This window comes from Anabrus simplex, chromosome 3 (genome assembly GCF_040414725.1).
Source record: "Anabrus simplex isolate iqAnaSimp1 chromosome 3, ASM4041472v1, whole genome shotgun sequence".
Lineage (NCBI taxonomy): Eukaryota > Metazoa > Arthropoda > Insecta > Orthoptera > Tettigoniidae > Anabrus > Anabrus simplex.
Window position 1 is genome coordinate 146,648,752 of NC_090267.1, and position 22,294 is coordinate 146,671,045.

The window sequence follows — 22,294 nt, forward strand, 5'->3', positions numbered from 1 at the left end:
ATATTGAAGATCTGTCAAGATGGCACCACAATGAATGTTGAAGCCTATTCTCCTGATGAAGCTGGAAGCAGAAACAAGCTCGTTGAGGGCTAAGAAGAAATGGATGTACAAGAACTGTATTTGACAATGGGAGAGCTTATCTTCTTGATGACAGGAATGGATGAAGATGTAGGGATTTTTCTTGCCCTTTTATGTTTTCACATGGGTTCTTGTCACTTCTTTCATTGCACCCTCTTCTAAATTTGACTTCTCATTGTGTTTATCCTATTACTTGTTCCTATATTTCTTATATGACTTGGTTTGCCATTTGTTTGTTCCTTTCTATTCTTTATGTCCTTTCTCCTTATTGCCCTGTATTCTTAATCTTTTAGCAGTTATATTCACCTTTATAATTTTTTCTTTTCCCTTTTCTTGTATTTATCTGGTTTACCTACACTCCCCTCATCAAGTCCAAAGACCTGTCAAGACAACCCTTCAATGAGAGTCTATGCCCACCCACCAGTGAAACTGGGTAGCAGAAACAAGCTTGCAGGAGGCTGAGAACAAATGAACGTAGAGAAACTGGGATATTTCTTTCCAGCAATCGATTTCGTACTTCCCGGGATAGGTCCAGGTATTCCACCCGGCCAGTTGGGTCCCTGAATCTTTGCCATCTTTTCCTATAAGCATTCTAATATGGATCAAATACTTGAGGAGGTCCGGCGTGGTGTTGTCTTGGGTGCCTTGGCGGTACAGAACCCGCGGCCGGACTGCAATTGCAGTCATTACCTGGTCAGGACCCGTTTCCAGCCCAGTCCGCACAATTTGACGGCGGTCCAGAACAGTATTATTATTATTATTATTATTATTATTATTATTATTATTATTATTATTATTATTATTATTATTATTATTATTATTATTATTATTATTATTATTATTCATGGTCTGGAACCCACAGAAAGATGCAAGACCACTAGTTGGCGGTAAATTACATCCTCTGCCAGTGTAATTGCTGACAATGTGACCAGCACCATCGTCGTGCATAGGCAAGTGCGCGAGATTTCTGGCGACACGAATGATATACTTCCATGAATTATTGACCTTATTATAGAGGTGAACAATTGTATGGTCTATATCATTCATATTGTTTATTTCAAATGTGTTTAAATTTTTATTTATATGCCAGGAGAATCTACTGTAATCTAACTTTATATACTCCAAAGGGAAAGATGGTTCTTGAAAACGAACCCAGGAAAGTTTATGATCAGAATAAGTACATTATGAACAGTAAAATCAATTGGTCTCAACTCCTTTTTTCACCCCACTGCCGTTAAGTTGATCTACTCCGCCACCCCCCAAAAAAGAAGGCGTGTTTTCTTATGTTTAAAGCAGATTCCAAATACCAATGTTCATGTCTGTTACCTTCAGTTCTGAGATATAAGTATCCCCATAATAAGAATTCACTTTTTTTCACTTCATTTCACACTCCTCCCCTACGTGACTTCCCATTAAAAAAGCTTGTCTCTTTAATGGTAAAGGATCTTCTAAATACCAATTATCATGACTCATAACATCTTCAGTTTATTATTATTATTATTATTATTATTATTATTATTATTATTATTATTATTATTATTATTATTATTATTATTATTATTATTATTATTATTATTATTCAACTCCTTTTCGTCCCCGCCCCCAAAATGATTTTGCCCCAAAACACTCTTTTCTTTGTTTTTAAAGGAGATCCAAATATCAATTTTTACGTCTGTAACAACTTTAGTTTTTATTAGATGTAAGTATCCTCATACAATTAATTCAATTAATTTTTCAATTTTTCACCTCCCCCCTTCATTGGATTTTCCGAGAATACGTGTTTGTTAAATTTTAAAGCGGATTCCAAATACCAATTTTCACGTCTGCAAAATCTTTCGTTTTTGAGATAACAGTATCCTCATACAAATAATTCAACTAATTTTTCAATTTCTCTCCTCCCTTTAGGTGGATTTCAGAAAACAAATACTACATATTTCTTTACTTTCAATAGAGATCAAAAATACTATTTTTCATTTCGGTAACATGTTAAGTTTTTGAGATATTCTGTAGAAATGCTCATTTTAAAATTTCACCCCCTTTATAGTTCCCCTTAACTGGAGTTTCCAAAAACAAAACACGTATGTTTCTTTACTTTTACAGGATATTCCAAATACCAATTTTTACGTCTGTAACACTTTACATTTCTGAGATATACTGTAGATATAGTCTGTCTAAAAATTCACCCCAATTTGTCACTCCTGTTTAACCCCCATTAATTAGATTTTCCAAAAACAAAAAAATACATGTTTCTTTATTTTCAAAGGAGATTCCAAATACTAATTTTCAGGTCTGTAATATCTTCTGTATCTGAGATATAAGTATCCTCATTTAAGGCATTGAACCCCTTTATCACCCTTTTTCACCCCTCCTATTATGATTTTCTAAAAACAAAGAATATGTGTTTCTTTATTTTTATAGGGGAATCTAAATACCAATTTTTATATCTGTACACTTTAAAAGTTTTGATATATATATATATATATATACATACACTCATTTTAGAAATTCACCCCCCTTATCAACTCCCCCGTTAATTGGGTTTTCCAAAAATAAAAAGTATGTGTTTCTTTATTTTTAAGGAGATCCCAAATACCAGTCTTCAGGTCCGTAATATCTTCATTTTCTGAGGTATAAGTATCCTCATTAAAGGCATTCAACTCCTTTTTCACACTTTTCCACCCTTCCTATTGGGATTTTCAGAAAACAAGAAAATACGTGTTTCCTTATTTTTAAAGAAGATTCTAAATACCAATTTTTACATGTGTAAAGTTTTGAAGTTTTGAGATATAGATACACTCATTTTAAAATTTCCTCCCCCTTTTCACCCCCTTAGCGATGGAATATCCAGAAATCCTCTCTTAGCAAGCACCTGCATCTTACTACGAATGTATCCCCAAAATTTCATTTCTTTATGTCCAGTAGTTTCGGCTCGGCGATGATGAATCAGTCAGTCAGTCAGTCAGTCAGTCAGTCAGTCAGTCAGTCAGTCAGTCAGTCAGTCAGTCAGTCAGTCAGTCAGTCAGTCAGTCAGTCAGTCAGTCAGTCAGTCAATCAGTCAGGACAAGTTATTTTATATATAGAGATTTCTTCTTAATAAAATGCTATATCATTCAAATTAACACATTTTTTAGCTGACATTCCATACCCCTTCAGGGGCTCCTAGAAGATTACACCCTCCTTCAGGCCAGGAGATGTGTTGCGCTGATTTGAAATGCAGTGAAAGGTGGGAAGGGAGCGGCTGTGGCTTATGAAAGGAACTATCCCAGCATTTTCCTGGAGGTGAGAATGGGAAACCACAGAAAGTCATTCTCAGGACAGTCGACAGTGGAGTTTGAACCTACTTGCCTCCCAAATGAACCACAGTGAATCAATATTTGAGAGAAAAGTCCATTATTAAAAATTAATTTGTAGATCACTTACAAGTAGTTCTTTACTTTGGACTATATTTTCAACGAACCTTTTCTTTGTGTATCCTGAAACTCAGAAAACCAATAAGTAGTAGCAACAGGATAGCTACTATGATGATGCCAACAATCATTCCTGCATTTGGCCCAGATTCTGAACCTGGAACAGAAAACATAAGGTTTAAGGTTTGGTATATTTATTAGATTACATCATAAAAATTTGGCAAAAAGAAATCTCACCTAAAATCAAAATTGGAGCAAAATCCTCAATAAGAACAAACTGCCTAGGATTTACAGATGATTTAGCTTTTTTAGCCTTTGACATGGAAGAATTCCATGCTGAGATCACCAGTCTCCAGAAAATTGCTTTAAAATAGGATTACAATGATATACTTTGAGAAAACTGAGATCATGCCAATGAAACCCCTTGACATAAATGAAGTCATCATAAATGATAAAAAAATAACATAATCCTACAATTGAAATCCTTTGGAGAAATCATTATGCTCAACTTAAGTGAGAAAGCAACATGGGTAAATAGAACCAACAAAATGAAAAAAGCGGAATTTCTAACCTGGTCAACTTATAACAAAAAATGCTTGTCAATAGACACTAAGATTCAATACTACAAGAACTGTAACTTTGTCTGAAGCCACTTATGCTTGCGAAACCTTGTTCCAAATTTAAAATGAAAGAAGAACTGATCAGCTCCTCAAAACTGAAAGAAGAATCATTAGAACTTGCATAAATAAAAAGTACCAGGCTGAAGGAGTCTGGAGAATCCTCCCCAATGAAACTGTCTATCGAGAGATTGACCCAATTACCAGCATGAAGAAGAAGAAGAAGAAGAAGAAGAAGAAGAAGAAAAGAATCTCTTATTTCTTTCACATCTTACTATTACCAGAAAACAGGATTTTATGACAATTAGTGATGAGAAATCTGGGAAAGAAGACAGGAGGACATTGGATCAAAACAATTCAAGAGGATCTCAAAACAGTTGGACTCGAAATTACAGATGCAGAGAACAAGAACAAAATTACCACCCTTCTTAAGAATCACAAATTTTCAACTGAAATGATGCACAGATGGCCTGTAGAGATTTCAGATGAATTAAAAACGCTGCGATCAGAACGAATGAAGAAGTACTGGGCAAATAAAAAGAATCAAACAGTACAACCCTCAAAGGAAAAGTGTACATGGAAGACTCAAGTGGTCCAATGTTGCCAATAAAGTTAATAATAATAATAATAATAATAATAATAATAATAATAATAATAATAATAATGTATGTATGTTTAGTCCTCAGCCCGAAGGCTGGTTGGATCCTCAACAGCTCCACCATCAGCTGTCATAGATGGCCTAGGCATCACTGAAGAGGCGTACTAGGGAAATGAGGAGTGAGGTAGTTTCCCGTTGCTTTCCTCACCGAGCCAGAAGTTGCTATTACATATCAGTATGCCAAGCCCACTGAAATGCATGCAACAACCTACCCTATGAGCAACATTTTCACACCATTCATAGCAGGGACTGGCTGCAGAAGGAATGGCATTACTAGCATCACTCATACCTCAGTCACTTTCATTTTGTCAAAGCCAAGGATAAAGCTGAGACAGATTAATGAAAGTAACAAGATTGCTCTAGCCCATACCAGAAGACGTAGTGCACTGTAAACACTAGGTCCCGTCAGCAAAGGCATATAATAATAATAATAATAATAATAACAACAACAACTCTGCCATAGCCAGTCCTAAGCTCATGTTGAGAAAGGAGGAGGGTTTTAGACACACCTGAGGGCGCAACAGAATAATGCACTATCTCAGAAAGTAACTATGAATTACAACGAAGCAGTGAACTATCCAGATGGCAGGTCTAGAGGCCATGAAGAAGCAGCCCTTCTACCAGACTTAGGAAGCAGCAGGCCATTTCCCTGCTATTCCAAAACCCCATTACTAAAAGCACACAAAGAGAGACACCAGGCTGCTGAAGAAGACGATGAACTGGTGAGGATTATGGACCATGATCATAGGAACTTGGAATGTAAGAGGTATAAATGAGAAGGAAATAGAATTTGTAAAGGAGATACAGAAGTTCCCAGTCCATTATCTATCTGTGACAGAAACAAAAAGGAAAGTACAAGGTTGTGATCAGTTAGAGGGTGGATTTAATTTTTTCTATAGTGGTGTACCTAGACAAGAATGAGCCAGAGTAGGCTTGCTAATTGACAAGAATAAAACTCAAAATGTTAAGGACTGGAAAATCATGACTGTGGATATAGAGGAAGAGGAGAGACCCACCACTCTGGTAATCACATAGGCACCAAATGAGGACGAAAGGGATGAAAAGAAAGATGAATATTGGGAACTGCTCCTGAGAACTTTAGATCAAGCTCTGCATGGGGATATTATTATCCTTGCAGATCTAAATGGAAGAGTAGGCAATGATCCAAGCAGATGGCCAGATATAATAGGGAGAGAAGGAGAAGATAATATCAACAGCAATGGGTACAGGTTGTTGCAGACCTCTATGGATAATGGATTAACCATAGCAAACAACAAATTCCGACATAAAGGTATACATAAGTGTACCGTGCTATCCGGATAGAGGAGAAAAAAAGTATGCGGGCTGGGTTCTGGACAGAGAGAGCACAACATAGGGGTAATACATTAACTTTATTTCAAGCTATTTCCCCTTTGGGGCCTTCCCTTTCCTTTCAAATTGTATGAAAGTGCAACATTGAGGAAAAATATTTAACACATTATTTAAAGAGTAGCTTTCAGCTATATCTATGTAACATAGCACCGGGAGTAAACCCAAACAGATCAATGAAGCTTATGGCTTCTGTTTAAAACTCTTAACAAATGAAACTTAATATTAATAACTTGAGACGTGTTTCTGACGTATACATAATTTGTTTAGAACCAGCTGATTCTGGAAAACTCGTAACATATATCTCAAATAAGCTAGGTAATAGGAATTTACACTTACAATATATTAAACCACAAGAAAAAAGAAATACAAAAGAGGAAAACGATCAAAAGCACAAGGCTCCCAAATGCGCAAAACCATCTAAGAAAATGAGCAAAAGGGGGTCCAGAATGCACTGGGTCTTTACATCAATGAGGCTGGTCATGGCCAGAGATAAAATATATTGATTTTACAAGTTCACTTGCCGACTCTAAGCGGCCTAGAATATAACACAGTTACACAACCCAACTATTGATAAAAGCACAGATACCACCACAACGCAGCTATCCAATAAAATTTGCCAGAGTATGACCTATGCAGCCAAGCGCCAATTAAACAGTGGCTATGCCATCTAACTTGCCAAGAAGGCGACATCCAATTTGAAACCTAGTGACTACATATGCAACAAGTGTTTACCAATAATCCTTCCTTCATCCCCTTATCATCAGAGAGGTTGACTTTCAAAACCTTACCTCCATGCCCCGGCGGTGAGGAGTTTGAGCCTCAGGCGTGCAAGCCCGCAGTAGATCCGAGGGAATGCTACAAGTAAATACTCGCGATCCAAAGACCCTCTGCTGAGGCGAGAGGCATAACATATATAGGAGGGGAGGACGGCCCTAATTGGTCAGCAAGGAAGACAGGGCACATCACCATGGAGGCAGGCAGTGAGTGCGTCACAAAGGCCAAGCTTTGCGATGCACAACTCACAATTGAAAACATACATGGCAAAAACAAATCTAATCTCTTGGGGATGATGGGAGAGAGGAACATATAATTCCAAATTTAAATTTCACACCAAATAAGACATCGGTCAAGAGACATTGCCTCAAGATATTAAAAATAGGAGTAGCAATGATAATTTACCAGGATGCTACAAATCTCACAGCAACATTATAAAGGGGAGGGGAATGGAAACTCATGGTACAATAAGTGTACAAGGGTCGAACCTGCAAGAGGTGAAAAATCAATTATTGACTATATAATTATTGTGAAAGAACACCTCGTGAGATGCATTATGGACACTAGAGTGAAAAAATGGTCCAGAGATAGGAAGTGATCACAGGCTTCTTGTTGAAAAATATGCAACAGAGAGGATACAAAGGCACAGAACAATAAGAAAGGCCCCAAAGAAAGATAATCCCAGGATAAAGTCATATAAATTAAGGGAAACAGCCATACAGGAACAATATAAAATTACTGTCAATGCAAAAATACAAGAACTGGGACTAGAAGACGAATCTAATCTTGAAACAACTTTGGTAGCCTTCAAAACAGTTATCTTAGAAAGTACCTCCCAAATATGTGGGGTTACACAAGGGCATACCACAAATGGAAGGAAAACATCATGGTGGAATCAGCAAGTAAAAGAGAAGAAAATATTATGGAAAAAATATCTTGCCACCAAAATGCCTGAGGATTATTAAAAGTATAAGAATGAAAGTGCTATAGTGAAGGAGGTTGTAAAAGTTGCAAAGACCCATAGCTGGGGAGAGTTTGGAGAATTGATCAAAAAAGCCTCTACAGAGAATCAAAAACTCCTCTACAAAATCCTAAAGAGTTTAAGGACAGAGAAGGTATGTCCCCTGAAATTGATCAAGGATGAGAATGGTGAACTCTTGATAACTGAATAAAGAATTATGAAAAGATGGAAACAATATTTTGAAGAACTTCTTCAACATACGGGAAACCATCTAGGAAAAGGAACAGAAGAGGAATTAGAACTGGCAGAACCTGCAGAAGAACTACAGTGTGAGAGAACTGAGATCTAAGTGGAAGAATTGAGAGCAGCAATCAAAAAGATCAAACTTGGAAAATCTGAAGGACACATTCAAGTAACACCTGAAATGACCAAATTTACGGGAAATGAAGGAGAGCAGTTACTGCTTAAAGTGATAATGTTGGCCTGAGAAAATAAAGAAATTCCTCAAAATTGGGAACTAGCCCCAATCATTCCAATATTCAAAAAGGCTGTGTGGAAATCATTGGGGCATATCGCTGCTTAATAATAATGATGTTATTATTGTTTTATGTCCCACTAACTACTCTTTTACGGTTTTTTGGAGACGTGGAGGTGCTGGAATTTAGTCCTGCAGGAGTTCTTTTATGTTCCAGTAAATCTACCGACACAAGGATGACGTATTTGAGCACCTTCAAATACCACCGGACTGAGCCAGGATCGAACCTGCCAAGTTGTGGTCAGAGGGCCAGCGCTGCAACCGTCTGAGCCACTCAGCCTCGCTCACTGCTTAGTATCCCAGGGAAATCTATTTGAGAATCCTGGAAACCAGACTGAGAAGTCAAGTGGAGGAACACTTGGAGGAAGAGCAATGTGGGTTCAGAGGAGGAAAAAGCACCCAGCAAATGATCTTCACTATCAGACAAATGCATGAAAAGAACTTGGAGAACAATCATGACACTTATGTCTGCTTCCTAGATTTGGTCAAAGCATTCGATAAGGTACCATGGGAAATTTTGAGCAAACAAAAAAGTGGATCCTTCCCCGCTGCAAGCAGTTAAAAGTTTCTACTGAAAATGTAGAAACCAGGTATGGACATCAAACTGTACAACTGAAGAGTTCATCACAACAGCCGGAGTGCAGCAGGGAGACATATTGTCACCTTATTTGTTCATAATCCTCCTAGATGATATCATAAAAGGCTGTAAAGAACAGGTTAAGAAATTTAAAGTGGGAGACTACAAATTGAAACCTGTATACATAACACAGCTGCCATTTGCAGATGATATTGCGATTTTAGCAAAACCCCCCAGGGATCTTCATTACAATCTACAGTAGATATTTGGAATCGAGAATGAAAAAGAGGGGCATGGTTATAAACATAGGCAAGATACAAGAAAGAAGGGAGATAAAAATCAAGGTTGATGACACAGAATTGGAACAGGTAAGAATGTTCAAGTACCTGGGGGCCATAGTGAGTGATGATGGGAGAACTGATGATGAACTTAACAATCAAATTGCCTCTGCTGGAAGCCTATGTTTCTCTCTCTCTCTCTCATCGGACGAGTTGGCTGGGAGGTTAGGGGCGCGCTGTGGTGAGATTGCATCCGGGAGATAGTGGGTTCGAATCCCACTATTGGCAGCCCTGAAGATGGTTTTCTGTGGTTTCCTATTTTCACACGAGGCAAATGCCAGGGCTGTACCTTAATTAAGGCCATGGCCGCTTCCTGCAAACTCCTAGGCCTTCCCTATCCCATCGTCGCCATAAGACCTATCTGTGTCTGTGCAACGTAAAGCCACTAGCTGAATCTGGAATCTCTCCCTCTCTCAGCTTTGTCAATAAGAAAGAAGTGAGTAAGAGGACCAAACATAGAGTATACAAGTCAGTATACTTACTACTACTCACATACAGCTGTGAATCATGGGCACTTGGCACAAAACACCTAAGCAGATGCAAGCAGAATAAATGAGATATCTGAGGAGAATAGAATACAAGGCAAGGAGAGACCACATTAGGAACAGCACTATTAGGAAGACATTGGGAGAAACACCATTGAAAGACACCATAGAAGAAGCGCAATTACATTGGTTTGGACATGTGATGAGGATGTCGGAAACACGACTGCCAAGCAGTGTCGGAAGCCTGGAGTGAAGGACTCAGAGAGAGAGAGGACAACCCTGCATTAAGTGGAAAGATAATATCAAGTCCAGCCTAGAAACCAGAGGTATCCTGTGGAGGGAAGCTCAACAGATGACACAAGATAGGAAAGCCTAGTGGACTCTCCGCCAAACCTCGACACCGCATGAGTGAGTGAGTGATATTGTATGGCCTCAGCTACTGTGTGGTTCAAGCATTTTGATCTGATGCTACCTAGGCTGCCTGAGCTTTAATTTTGACTTGTGTTTTACACTATCAGATGGCAGAGTGGGCGATCTGTGGTGGAGTTTAATTAACTTTTTCAGGTAAACACCAAACATGTCATCCAAGATTTTTGACATGCCAACATCGAACGACATAGTGTTGAATTGACTTTTTCTGTCCTTCAAAATTCTGACTACCTCTGCGGGTTTGAACCTGCGATCTTGGAATTTGGTGGGTGACACACTACTACTGGTACACAGAAGGAGTTTTCAAGTGCTGTTTCTTCACCTATCTGTTTTCATCACTTTACCTTGAACAAATTACTCCTATCACATTAAAATTTGAATGTTGTAAAACTTTCAGAACATTAAATATGACCATACTTTCTTATGATCAATTTTTTATAGGAATGATAATGAAAATGGCATTATGTTACATCCCTGCTGGCAAACAGACTGAGACATTGTCATGGCAACCGGTAGATTTGCCGTCTAATAAACTTTAAATCACTATATCAATGATTTATTAGTAAAAAGTGTCCTCCTTAATCAGTACATTATTGTATTATGTATAATGTGAATTTTAAAAACTTTAATTTCACATTTGTCACATCTATACATGTTTTGATCCTAATCGGATCATCTTCAGTAGATTGCTAAAAATTGACATATAAAACATTTAAAATTGAAGAAAGAATTATGTTGTGGATGTTAAAATGTTCTTATTAAGAAACATGTTCATTCTGTTGATCTGCAAGATCTGGCTGCAGACTATGACACTCATAGAAAATAGTAATTTTCTCCATCACTTGAAGAGTAAGCAAAATTACATACATAAAAAACATTTAAAGTGAAGAGACGTTTCACATATAGTCTACAGATTTTACAGAAAATCAACAGTGTATGACAAATATCAAATAACTTGTTTGGTCCTCCTATAAATCTGCAGTCTGTTCAGTGATATTTAAACCATATTCATATGAAAACCTGCTTCTGTATGAGTAGATTCTAATTATGAAATTTGGTCAAAATTTATCCAGCCATTTCTATGTGATGATCAAACAAACAAACAAACAAACAAACAAACAAACAAACAAACAAACAAACAAACAAACAAACAAACAAACAAACAAACAAACAAACAAACAAACAAACAAACAAACAAACAAACAAACAAACAAACAAACAAACAACAAACAAACAAACAAACAAACACACAAACAAACAAACAAGAAAACTAAAAACTAATTTACAGTCTTGAGTTGATGGATAAATATCTCAAAAACTGGCTAAGTGAACAAAATTACACAACAGATGCTACGAGTTTATTCATGTAGATCAGAGGGTAAATGGAAGAGGTCTAACACTTCACAGAATGAAGGTATCAGCAAAAGAAAGGAAGGGTAGGGCCATGAAAGGCATGAAAATGAAAGCCTCCCTATGCCTCACCAACGCAATACAGTCAGGGGCAAAAAAGAACAAGACTTGGTCAGGAGAGGAGAGACAAGAAGATGAAAGTGAAGAGGCTGGCAAAAGTAAATAGAAGCAACACCACTAGGTTGACAACCCACATCCCTCTTATAGTCACCTCTTACGACAGGTAGGAGATGTATTCTACCACCCCTTAATCTCATATCCTTGCTTGCATCAACACCAGACTCAACTAGGTCGACAACCCACTTCCCTCTTTTAGTCACCTCTTATGACAGGTAGGAGATGTATTCTACCACCCCCTAATCCCATATCCGTGCCTGCATCAACACCAGACTCAACTAGGTCGACAACACACGTCCCTCATTTAGTCACCTCTTTCGACAGCTAGGAGATGTATTCTACCACCCCCTGATCTCATATCCATGCCTGCATCAACACCAGACTCAAGTAGGTCGACAACCCACATCCCTATTTTAGTCACCTCTTACGACAAGTAGATGTATTCTACCATCTCCTGATCTCACATCCTTGCCTGCATCAACACCAGACTCAACTAGGTCAACAACACACGTCCCTCTTTTAGTCACCTCTTACGACAGGTAGGAGATGTATTCAACCACCCCCTGATCTCATATCCTTCCCTGCATCAGCACCATACTCAACTAGGTCGACAACCCACACTCCCTCTTTTAGTCACCTCTTACAACAGGTAGGAGATGTATTCTACCACCCCCTAATCTCATATCCTTGCCTGCATCAACACCAGACTCAACCAGGTCGACAACCTATGTCCCTCTTTTAGTCACCTCTTATGACAGGTAGGAGTATTCTACCCCCCCCCCCCTAATCTCATATCCTTGCCTGCATCAACAGCAGACTCAACTAGGTCAACAACACACGTCCCTCTTATAGTTACCTCTTCCAACAGGTAGGAGATGTATTCTACCATCCCCCGATCTCATATCCTTTCCTGCATCAACACCAGACTCAGTTAGGTCAACAACCCACATCCCTCTTTTAGTCACCTCTTACGACAGCTAGGAGATGTATTCTACCACCCCCTAATCTCATATCCTTGCCTGCATCAACACCAGACTCAACTAGGTCGACAACACACGTCCCTCATTTAGTCACCTCTTACGACAGGTAGGAGATGTATTCTACCACCCGCGATCTCACATCCTTGCCTGCATCAACGCCAGACTGAACTAGGTCGACAACCAATGTCCCTCTTTTAGTCACCTCTTACGACAGGTAGGAGATGTATTCTACCACCCCCTAATCTCATATCCTTGCCTGCATCAAAAAGTTACAGGAAAGAAGGGCAAAATACAAACCGTACACAAGAACATAAACCATTACTATGAACATATTTACTGCAATTTTAAGAAAAATGCTAGGAAACAATACCAAAAGAGATGGATGCATCAGACTGTTTTAGTATCGTACATTACATATACACAAATACTGACCTGTAACTGTGAAGGAATGATCTTTTGGAGGTGAAATTCCGACATCATTATATGCTTGACAAACCACAAATCCTGATTCCTTTGCTGTAATTGTTAGTGTTGAGTTTACAGTTGAATTATCAACTCGAACCTGGGTATAATGAGTGGACTGAAAGAAACCAACAATATTTTTTTCTATAAACAGTTTAAATAAACCTGCATTAACATTAATAATAATAATAATTATTTGACATTTATGATCAGGGCATGAGAAAATTGACACATTATATGTTAGGTTCTAAAACAGAAGTTGTTTAATTAAAAAATGAAAAGGTCAGTGAATACATACCTTCACATACTACAAACTAGTGAATCTTTGAGTTTTCAGATTAAACCAACCGACCGACCGACCAATCACCACTGATCTGCATTTAGGGTAGTCAACCACGTGACAGATTCCCTATCAGTTATTTAAGTAGTCTTTTCTTAAATGATTTCAAAGAAGTTGGAAATTTATCAAACATCCCCTTGGATAAATTATTCCTATCCCTAATTCCTCTTTCATTAGGTGGATATTTGCCCCAATTTGTCCTCCTGAATTATATTTTTATCTTCATATTATGATACTTCCTACTAATAAAACACCATTCAAACTTATTCACCTACTAATGTCATTCCACATCACCTGTCCACTGACAGCTAGGAATATTGCACTCAGTCGAGCAGCTAATCTCCTTACTCTCAGATTGTGCATAAGGTGACTCATCCAATTCAGATTTGCAGCATTTTCATAACACTACTCTTTTTTCAGAAATCACCCAGAACAAATCAAGTTGCTTTTCTTTGGATTGTATCCAGTTCCCAAATGAGGGTCCCATACATTGGAGCCATACTCTAATTGTAGCCCTATCAGTGACTTATATGCCCACTTCTTTATATCCTCCCTACAACCCCTAAATACCCTCTCCCCCTGTGGATGGGGGTGTTAGAATAACACCAACAGTATCCTCTGTGTGTCATAAGAGGTGACGAAAAGAGGCCCACAGACTCTTAACATGGGAGCATGGATTCGAGACCACAGGGCTCCTAGCTGAGTCCTGGTATTGCTTCCACTTTCTTGTGCCAGGCTTCTCATTTTCATCTATCCTTCCCAACCTCCTTGGTCAACTCTCGTTCTTTTCTGACTCTGATGCTATTAGAGCCTTTCAGGCCCTTCATGGCCCTTGTCTTTCTTTGTTTGATACCATGAATTTTTGAAATGTCAGATCTCTTCCATTCTTTCCCTCTGATTAGAGGATGACTGCCCAGTTGCACTTCCTCTAAAAACCACCACCACCAGCACCTAAATACCCTCGTACCACATAAAGAGTTCTGTAACCTTTATTATCAAGTACATTTATGTAATTATCCCTTATATTAAGATTTAGGTACTTACAGAGATCACCACGAGGTACTTTCACCCCATGGCAATTAAAGCTAATCTTTGATTTCAGTTCTTTCCACATATCATTTATATATCTCTCTCTCTCTCTATACAGAGTAGTTGGAAGCAATGTGAACTGAGTAAATGAGCGTTAGAGCATTGGTCATACTGATGAGTAATATGAAAAAAATTACTTTGATATCTCATGCCATTGTCATTTTATGAGCTGCTCAAGTTAGCCAATCAGATCGCATTGCGGGCGAATTCAAAGGGGCTTTACGAGCCGGTGTTGTTAAATCTGCACGTGGCTTGGTTGGGCTTGAGAGCCATATTGAGATATGAGCACCAAACACCAACACACCGTAGGTTTCAGCCAATGGCACCGTAGCATGCTTGCTGTGGGCCGAGCTTATCATCAGGGAGGTTCTTCTTCAAGTCCCTCCCCTGGAGTAATTTATTTCTTCTATTGGGGCTATCAAGCGGGTCGTAAGCCACATTCAGATTTAGCAACACTGCCTCGCAAAGCCCATCTGAAATTGCCCGCGAAGTGATCTGATTGGCTAACTTCAGTAGCTAATCAAATGACAACGGTGCAAGATATCGACATATATTTTTCAAATTACTTATCAGTATGACCATCGCTCTAACGTTCATATACCTGGTTCATGTTGTATCTGACCACCCTGTGTATATATATATATATATATATAAGAAAACATAAAGTCAAATAATACTGCCTTGAGGAACTTCCCCTCTTAATGATTGCGAGATCAGATCACTTATCACTTACTCTAATTCTCTGAGTTCCATTTTCTAGAAATGGAGCTTCCCATTCAACCTTTCTTTTGTCTAGTCCAACTGCCCTCATTATTATTAGTAGTCTCCCATGACCTACCCCATCAAATGCTTTGGATAAATCAATAGCAATGTAGTCCATTTGACCACCTGAATTTAAAATATCTGCTCTATCTTGCAGGAATCCTACAAGTTGAGCTTTAGTAGAATAACTGTTCCTAAATCTGAACTGCTTTCTATCACACCACTTAGTAATTTCGCAAACATGTCTGATATAATCGGAAAGAATGCTTTCCCAAAGCTTACAAGCAACACATGTCAAGTTGATTGGCCTGTATTTATCAGCTTTATGTTTATTACCCTTTCCTTTGTACACAGGACCTATAGCAACTCTCCATTAATTTCCTTCATGCAAACAGTAATCAAAAAGTACTTCCGAGGTGGTACTGCATCCCAGCCCATTGCCTTTAATGATGATGATGATGATGATGAAGTGCCATCAAATTGACGTCGACTCCTGGTGACTGCATGGATGGACTGCCTCCAGATATTTCGTTCTTCAGCCATATACTTTAGATCCTTCAGTGACATGTTCATGTTGGATTTGATAAAGTCTATCCATTTCACTGCTGGCCACCCTAGTCTCTGAGATGCTTCCACCTTCCCAAGCATAACACCTTTCCAATAAATCAGAGCATCCCATAATGTGTCCAAAATATGACAACTGCAATCTTGTATGAATGCCTCAAGAGAGAGAGACCTGTTTTGATCTTCTGAATGACTCACACATTTGTCTTCTTGCCTGTCCAAGGAAAACACAGTTTCCTTCTCCAACACCAGAGCTCAAATATATCAATATTCAATATTCTTCTCGCTTCCTTTTGGTCCAGCTTTCTCAACCATATATAGTTATGGGAAAGACTAATGCTTTTAGAATGCAAAAATACATCTGAACACTTGAAGGTCTTATCTAGGCCTTTGAATGTTGCTCTTTCAAGGGCAAGTCTTTGGTGAATTTCTAGAATGTTTGAGCCACTTCTACTGATGGTTGATTCCAAAAGACAGAAACTATTTACCTCTTTGATTAACTCATTAGTTATCATAGTGTTTGATAGTAAACTTGTTTTCATGATTTCAGTCTTGTTGATATTCAGGTACAGGCCTATGTTCTCACTCTGTTCTCTAACTTTCATTATGATGTCCTCGAGCTCTTCCTTACTTCCAACAACCAAAGCAGTGTCATCTGCATACCTCAAATTGTTTATATTCAATCCACCAAATTTAAAACCATGAAGTGACTCATCCAAGCCAGATTTCCTCATGATGTACTCAGCATACAGATTGAACATGTAAGGTGAAAGCATAGAGCCTTGTCTTTTTGCCTTTGCTAATGGTGACCATTCTGTTTCACCATGCTCAGTTTTAACATTGGCTTCTTGTCCCAAGTATAGGTTACGCATCAGGACAATGACATGTTCAGGTATCCTTATCTGTCGGAGTACATTCCACATCTTCTCATGACTTACACTATCAAAGGTCTTCCTGTAATCTATAAAGCACATGTACAGATCCTTCTGGTATTCCATTGCTGTTACCATCATCCAGTGTTGCTGATGATGTCTCTAATTCCTCTACCTCTTCTAAAACCAGCTTGAGTAGTGGACGTTTCACACTCCATGTATGGTTCTAATCTTCTTTGTATTATTTTCAACATCACCTTGGTGGCATGTTATATCAGAGATCTATGGTATACGCTGTAATATTAATGTATGATATTGCAGTTCAAAATATTTTGAAAAGGCATTCAGTAATGCTGATCAGACCAGCTATTTGAGATTCTGAAGGAGATTGGTATCACATACTAAAAAGGGAGGATTATCAAAATCTGTATACAAATTAGTACACAGTAATAAAAATAGAGGGCTATGAAAAAGAAGCAGCAAAACAGAAAGGAGTGAGACAAGGCTGCAGTTTGTCCCCTCTCCTTTTCAATGTTTTGTATAGAACAGGTGGTAAAGGAAATCAAAGAGGTATTTGGAAAGTTAATAACATTCCAAGGAGAGAAAATCGAAACTCTGAAATATGCCAATGATATTATTTTATAAGAGTCTGAAGAAGATCTGGAGAAATTACTGAATGGTAAGGACACAGTCCCAGAGTACAAGATGAAAATAAATAAACCCAAACAAACGTAATGCAGTGCAGTCAAACAAAGTGAGATGATGCTGGACATACTGTGTTAGATTAGGAAAGCAAGTTTTAAAGGAAGTAGGTGAGTATTGTAATTTGGATAGTACAATACTAATGCTGACAGAAGTAAAGAGGGCACAAAATGCAGACTAGAACAGGCAAGGAATGGCTTACTTAAGAAAAGAAATTTGCTCACTTCGAACATTGATATAGGAATCTAGGAAGATGTTTTTGAAGATTTTTGTCTTGAGCATTGTATTGTATGAAAGTGAAAAGTGGACAATAACTAACTTAAAAAGAAAGAGAATAGAAGATTTTAAAATATGGTATTACAGAAGAATACTGAAGGTGAGATGGGTAGATCGAATCTTGAATGAAGAAATCCTGAATAATTGGTGAATGGTGAAGGATTTGGCAAAATTTGGCCAGAAGAAGATATAGAATGATAGGACACATCTTAAGACATCTAGGACTTGTTCATTTAGCTTTTGAGGAAAGTGTAGGAGGTGAGAATGGTAGGGGTAGACCATGACATGAACATGATAAACATATGAGGAAGATGTTACATGGAAATAGAAAGGTTAAGGTGGCATGGAAAGCTGAATGAGACTGACCGACTGACTGGTGTGTATAAGAAATGCTGCAGCATAAAACTCTTATTGAGGAACAAACTGAACTGAACATGTGAATATGTAGCTTAAATAATGGTACGGAGTGAGTAGCAATTATGATTGTACTGGCTAGTGAGAACAAATTGCTTTAGGTAGTCACTTTTTGAAGGGCGGGTAAAAACCCATTTGACACTCCATGTCATACAATGTTGGTGACATATTTGGTATTTACTCAATAAAGATTCAGTTTACTGTGTCACCTGGTAGAAAACACAAAATTCAGGAAAATTGGCAGACAATACCTCAGTACTTTTCCTTGTCAGTTGAGTCATCAACCACATTTTACATCAAAGATGTAAAATTTTCAATGTTTTCTTACTCATTAATGAACACATCATACCGAATCAGTATGTAGCCCTTACAGTACATATCTGCAGAAAACTGTAGCAAACTGTGTTTGATGGTAATATCTATTTTATGATTTTCTAATGTTTATTTTACTGGGTGATTTTTAGATGATGATGATGATGATGATGATATTATTATTATTATTATTATTATTATTATTATTATTATTATTATTATTATTATTATTATTATTATTATTATGGGGACACCCATGGAACAGAAAGAGGTGAAAGAAGGTGCCAGGGTGAATGGGTCTATCTACAATACCAAAGTTAATTTAAAACTTTAACAAAAGTTATATTTCTTTAGAACTTCAAACTTAACAATTTTTTTTAAAAAACAATGTTACAGGTACAAGTAGCAATCATACCGAGCTCGATAGCTGCAGTCGCTTAAGTGCGCCCAGTATCCAGTAATCGGGAGATAGTGGGTTCGAGCCCCACTGTCGGCAGCCCTGAAGATGGTTTTCCGTGGTTTCCCATTTTCACACCAGGCAAATGCCGGGGCTGTACCTTAATTAAGGCCACAGCCGCTTCCTTCCATTTCCTAGGCCTTTCCTATCCCATCGTCGCCATAAGACATACCTGTGTCGGTGCGACGTAAAGCAAATAGCAAAAAAAAAAAAAAAAGTAGCAATCATTAAACAAGATTGGGAAAAATCCAAGATACAGAAGCTTAACACTTTGGGCTTTAAGCCCCTTGTTGTACAATTTTACAAAAGGAAGAGGAATTATTTAATGAGGGGCAGAAATCCCCTAATTCAAGAGCACTTGCTCCGTAACTCACAATATCTAGCCTCCCCAGAGGCACACTTTACAGTTACAAAACTTGGAAAAGAGCTAACAGGCTCTCAGTTTCTTCTAGCCTATTCAAGGCAATATCCGAAAATTACCATCACTCGCCCATCAAGACACAACTTACAAATTGAAAGGTAATAATATACAGGGGTATCTAGTACCCAAAGTACAGGGCCTTTGTGGGAAAGAACAGGTTAAGTAAATGGCCTGAAACACAAACTGAATGGAGGCATATACTTGCACTCCTAGATATGAACACTAAAACAACCTAAGGGGCTCTAGGCCAATGAAACAGGGGCTATTCCCAAACTACTGAGGTGACTCGTATAGAAATTACTTTAACACATTACAGAAGGAAAAACAGTTACAAAACGTAGTCATCTCAAACCAAGATGAAGGAGAGCTCAAGAGAGTACATCACTCTCTATCCCCGATTTACAGTTAAAGATTTTATGAAATTTTTACATTAGCTGGAAGAAAGTTACATTTTTAGAAGAGTTTGTTACATAACTAAAGATTTGGACCTTTCCCTCGGATTAAACTGCGGAGGTAGCAAGAAAGAATGAAGTTCTAGGTGCCAACGAAAGAGGCCACCCGCCTCCTGCTTAACCACACACACTCTCAGAAAGACGACGATCAACTGGCCAAGAAACGTGAAAAGCCACAGTTTATAAACCCTCAGGGAAGGTTTGAGATCATTCAAGACTAAACCAACCACACCCTCTCAATTTAATTGGTCAATTTCAAAGTTACACTCAGAATCGAACAAGAAGCCTGTGATAGGTTGAAAATTAATTACAGAAATTAGTGATTGGCTAAATTCAAAACTGGCAGAAAGAAAAAGGAAATATCGCCAACCCAAAAATAAATGAACATCAATCAATCAATTAATAATAATAATAATAATAATAATAATAATAATAATAATAATAATAATAATAATAATAATAATAATAATAATATCATCATCTAAAAATCACCCAGTAAAATAAACATTAGAAAATCATTATTTATTATTATTATTATTATTATTATTATTATTATTATTATTATTATTATTATTATTATTATTATTATTATTATTATTATTATTATTATTATTATTATTATTATTATTATACAAGAAATAAAACATTTTCCACATCTGCAGAATATTAAAGGGGGTGAAATTAACCCCAAAAGTATGGACTGTAAAAGAAAAGATTATTTTACTGTTTCATGTAGGAAAATGTAATCCTTTCAGTCCAAAGCAATACAAATGAAAAATTTCACTCGACACTCTTATGCTATTACAACAAAGGAATTTCAATTTTGTTCCGTATTGACTTACAAATTTTTATAATAGGAACTTTCTTAAAACAGGTCCACCTGTTTACTACTCTTTTCAACTATTCAGTTACAATAAATAGTTTACTTTGTTAATGGTAGATGTTTCATTCCTTGTGGGATCATTCACAGCTAATAAAGCTAATATTAAAAATTATAAGGAATAAAAGTTAAAATAAACTAGATACAAAGACACCTAAAATAAATATATAATACACATACATCATCATTATAGACCATTATACCTTTCAGCATTCAATCTGCAAGCCTCTGTGAATTTACTAAATGTCGCCACAATCTATTTGCAACTAGTGCTGTGGTCTCATTTAGTTCTATACCTTTTATCCTTGAATGATTAGAAACTGAGTCTAACCATCGTCGTTTTGGTCTCCCTCTACTTCTAATAATTATTTGCTTTACATCCCACTAACTTCTTTTATGGCTTTTGGAGATGCCGAGGTGCCAGAATTTAGTCCCGCATGAGTTCTTTTACATGCCTGTAAATCTACCAACACGAGGCTGACGTATTTGAGCACATTCAAATACCACCGGACTGAGCCAGGATCGAATCTGCCAAGTTGGGGTCAAAAGGCCAGCGCCTTAACCATCTGAGCCACCCAGCCCAGCCTCTACTTCTCTTACCCTCCATAACAGAGTCCATTATTCTCTTAGGTAACCTATCCTCCTCCATTCGCCTCACATGACCCCACCACCGAAGACAGCTTATGCGCACAGCTTCATCCACTAAGTTCATTCCTAATTTAGCCTTTATTTCCTCCATTCTGAGTACCCTCCTGCCATTGTTCCCACATGCTTGTACCAGCAATCATTTAAATTTAAGAATTTCATTTTTAAGTCCGTATTGAACGGAGAATAATAGAGAAGTAAAATTAAAAATCCACCTTTTCATTACTAATATTAAACTAAATAAGTTATAACATTTACTTGGAACTAGTTTCAAACTGGTGAGTGTCATCTTCAGCCAAATATGAGAACAGACAATTGTAAATAAAGATAACATCATTATATCAATACACATTTAAACACTCTTAAAACGGGACTTATGATGCCCCTAAAAGTATCTGGAGAATACTTCACAGTTTGTTTTTCAAGAATAATTTTATTGTTTATAAAGGAACTTTATATATGTTTCATCGTTTGTACTTCTGATCAATTGTGACAAGACCTTTTATTTAAATTCAGAATCTTCCTACTGTAACTAGAACTCAGGACTTTCAAGATTCCATCTTGAGTTAAATAATTCTGTTATGTTACAGTGTCGTTCTAATTGGGACTGTCATATTTACAGGGAAACTCTATATGTGGTTCGAACTTTGTATAACATTTCATTTATGATAAGACTTTTTATTTATTTGAGATCTTACAGTTCTAGGTCAAACTCAATACTTTCAAAGTTCTAACTTGAGTGAAAAGAATTATGTTGTAATAAGTGTCGTTCTAATCGTGACTTCAAGATTTTGAAATTGTGATTATATGAAGTTTTCTCCAAATACTTTTGGGGGCATCATAAATCCCATTTTAAGAGTATTTATATGTGCATTGATATAATGATGATGTGTTTATTTATGATAGTCT

General features: G+C 37.4%; 1 protein-coding gene across 1 annotated transcript in view; it reads right to left on the minus strand.

Annotated features, from left to right (window-relative positions):
* The window catches only part of LOC136866091 (platelet-derived growth factor receptor alpha), a 178,174-nt gene that overhangs the window by 102,604 nt on the left and 53,276 nt on the right, over positions 1-22,294 (minus strand). Inside the window, exons 4-5 of the mRNA XM_067142754.2 lie at positions 13,170-13,317; positions 3,536-3,642 (exon numbers count right to left, since the gene is read on the minus strand). Coding sequence (XP_066998855.2) covers positions 3,536-3,642; positions 13,170-13,317 — 255 coding nt within the window. The remainder of the gene's footprint in view (positions 1-3,535; positions 3,643-13,169; positions 13,318-22,294) is intronic.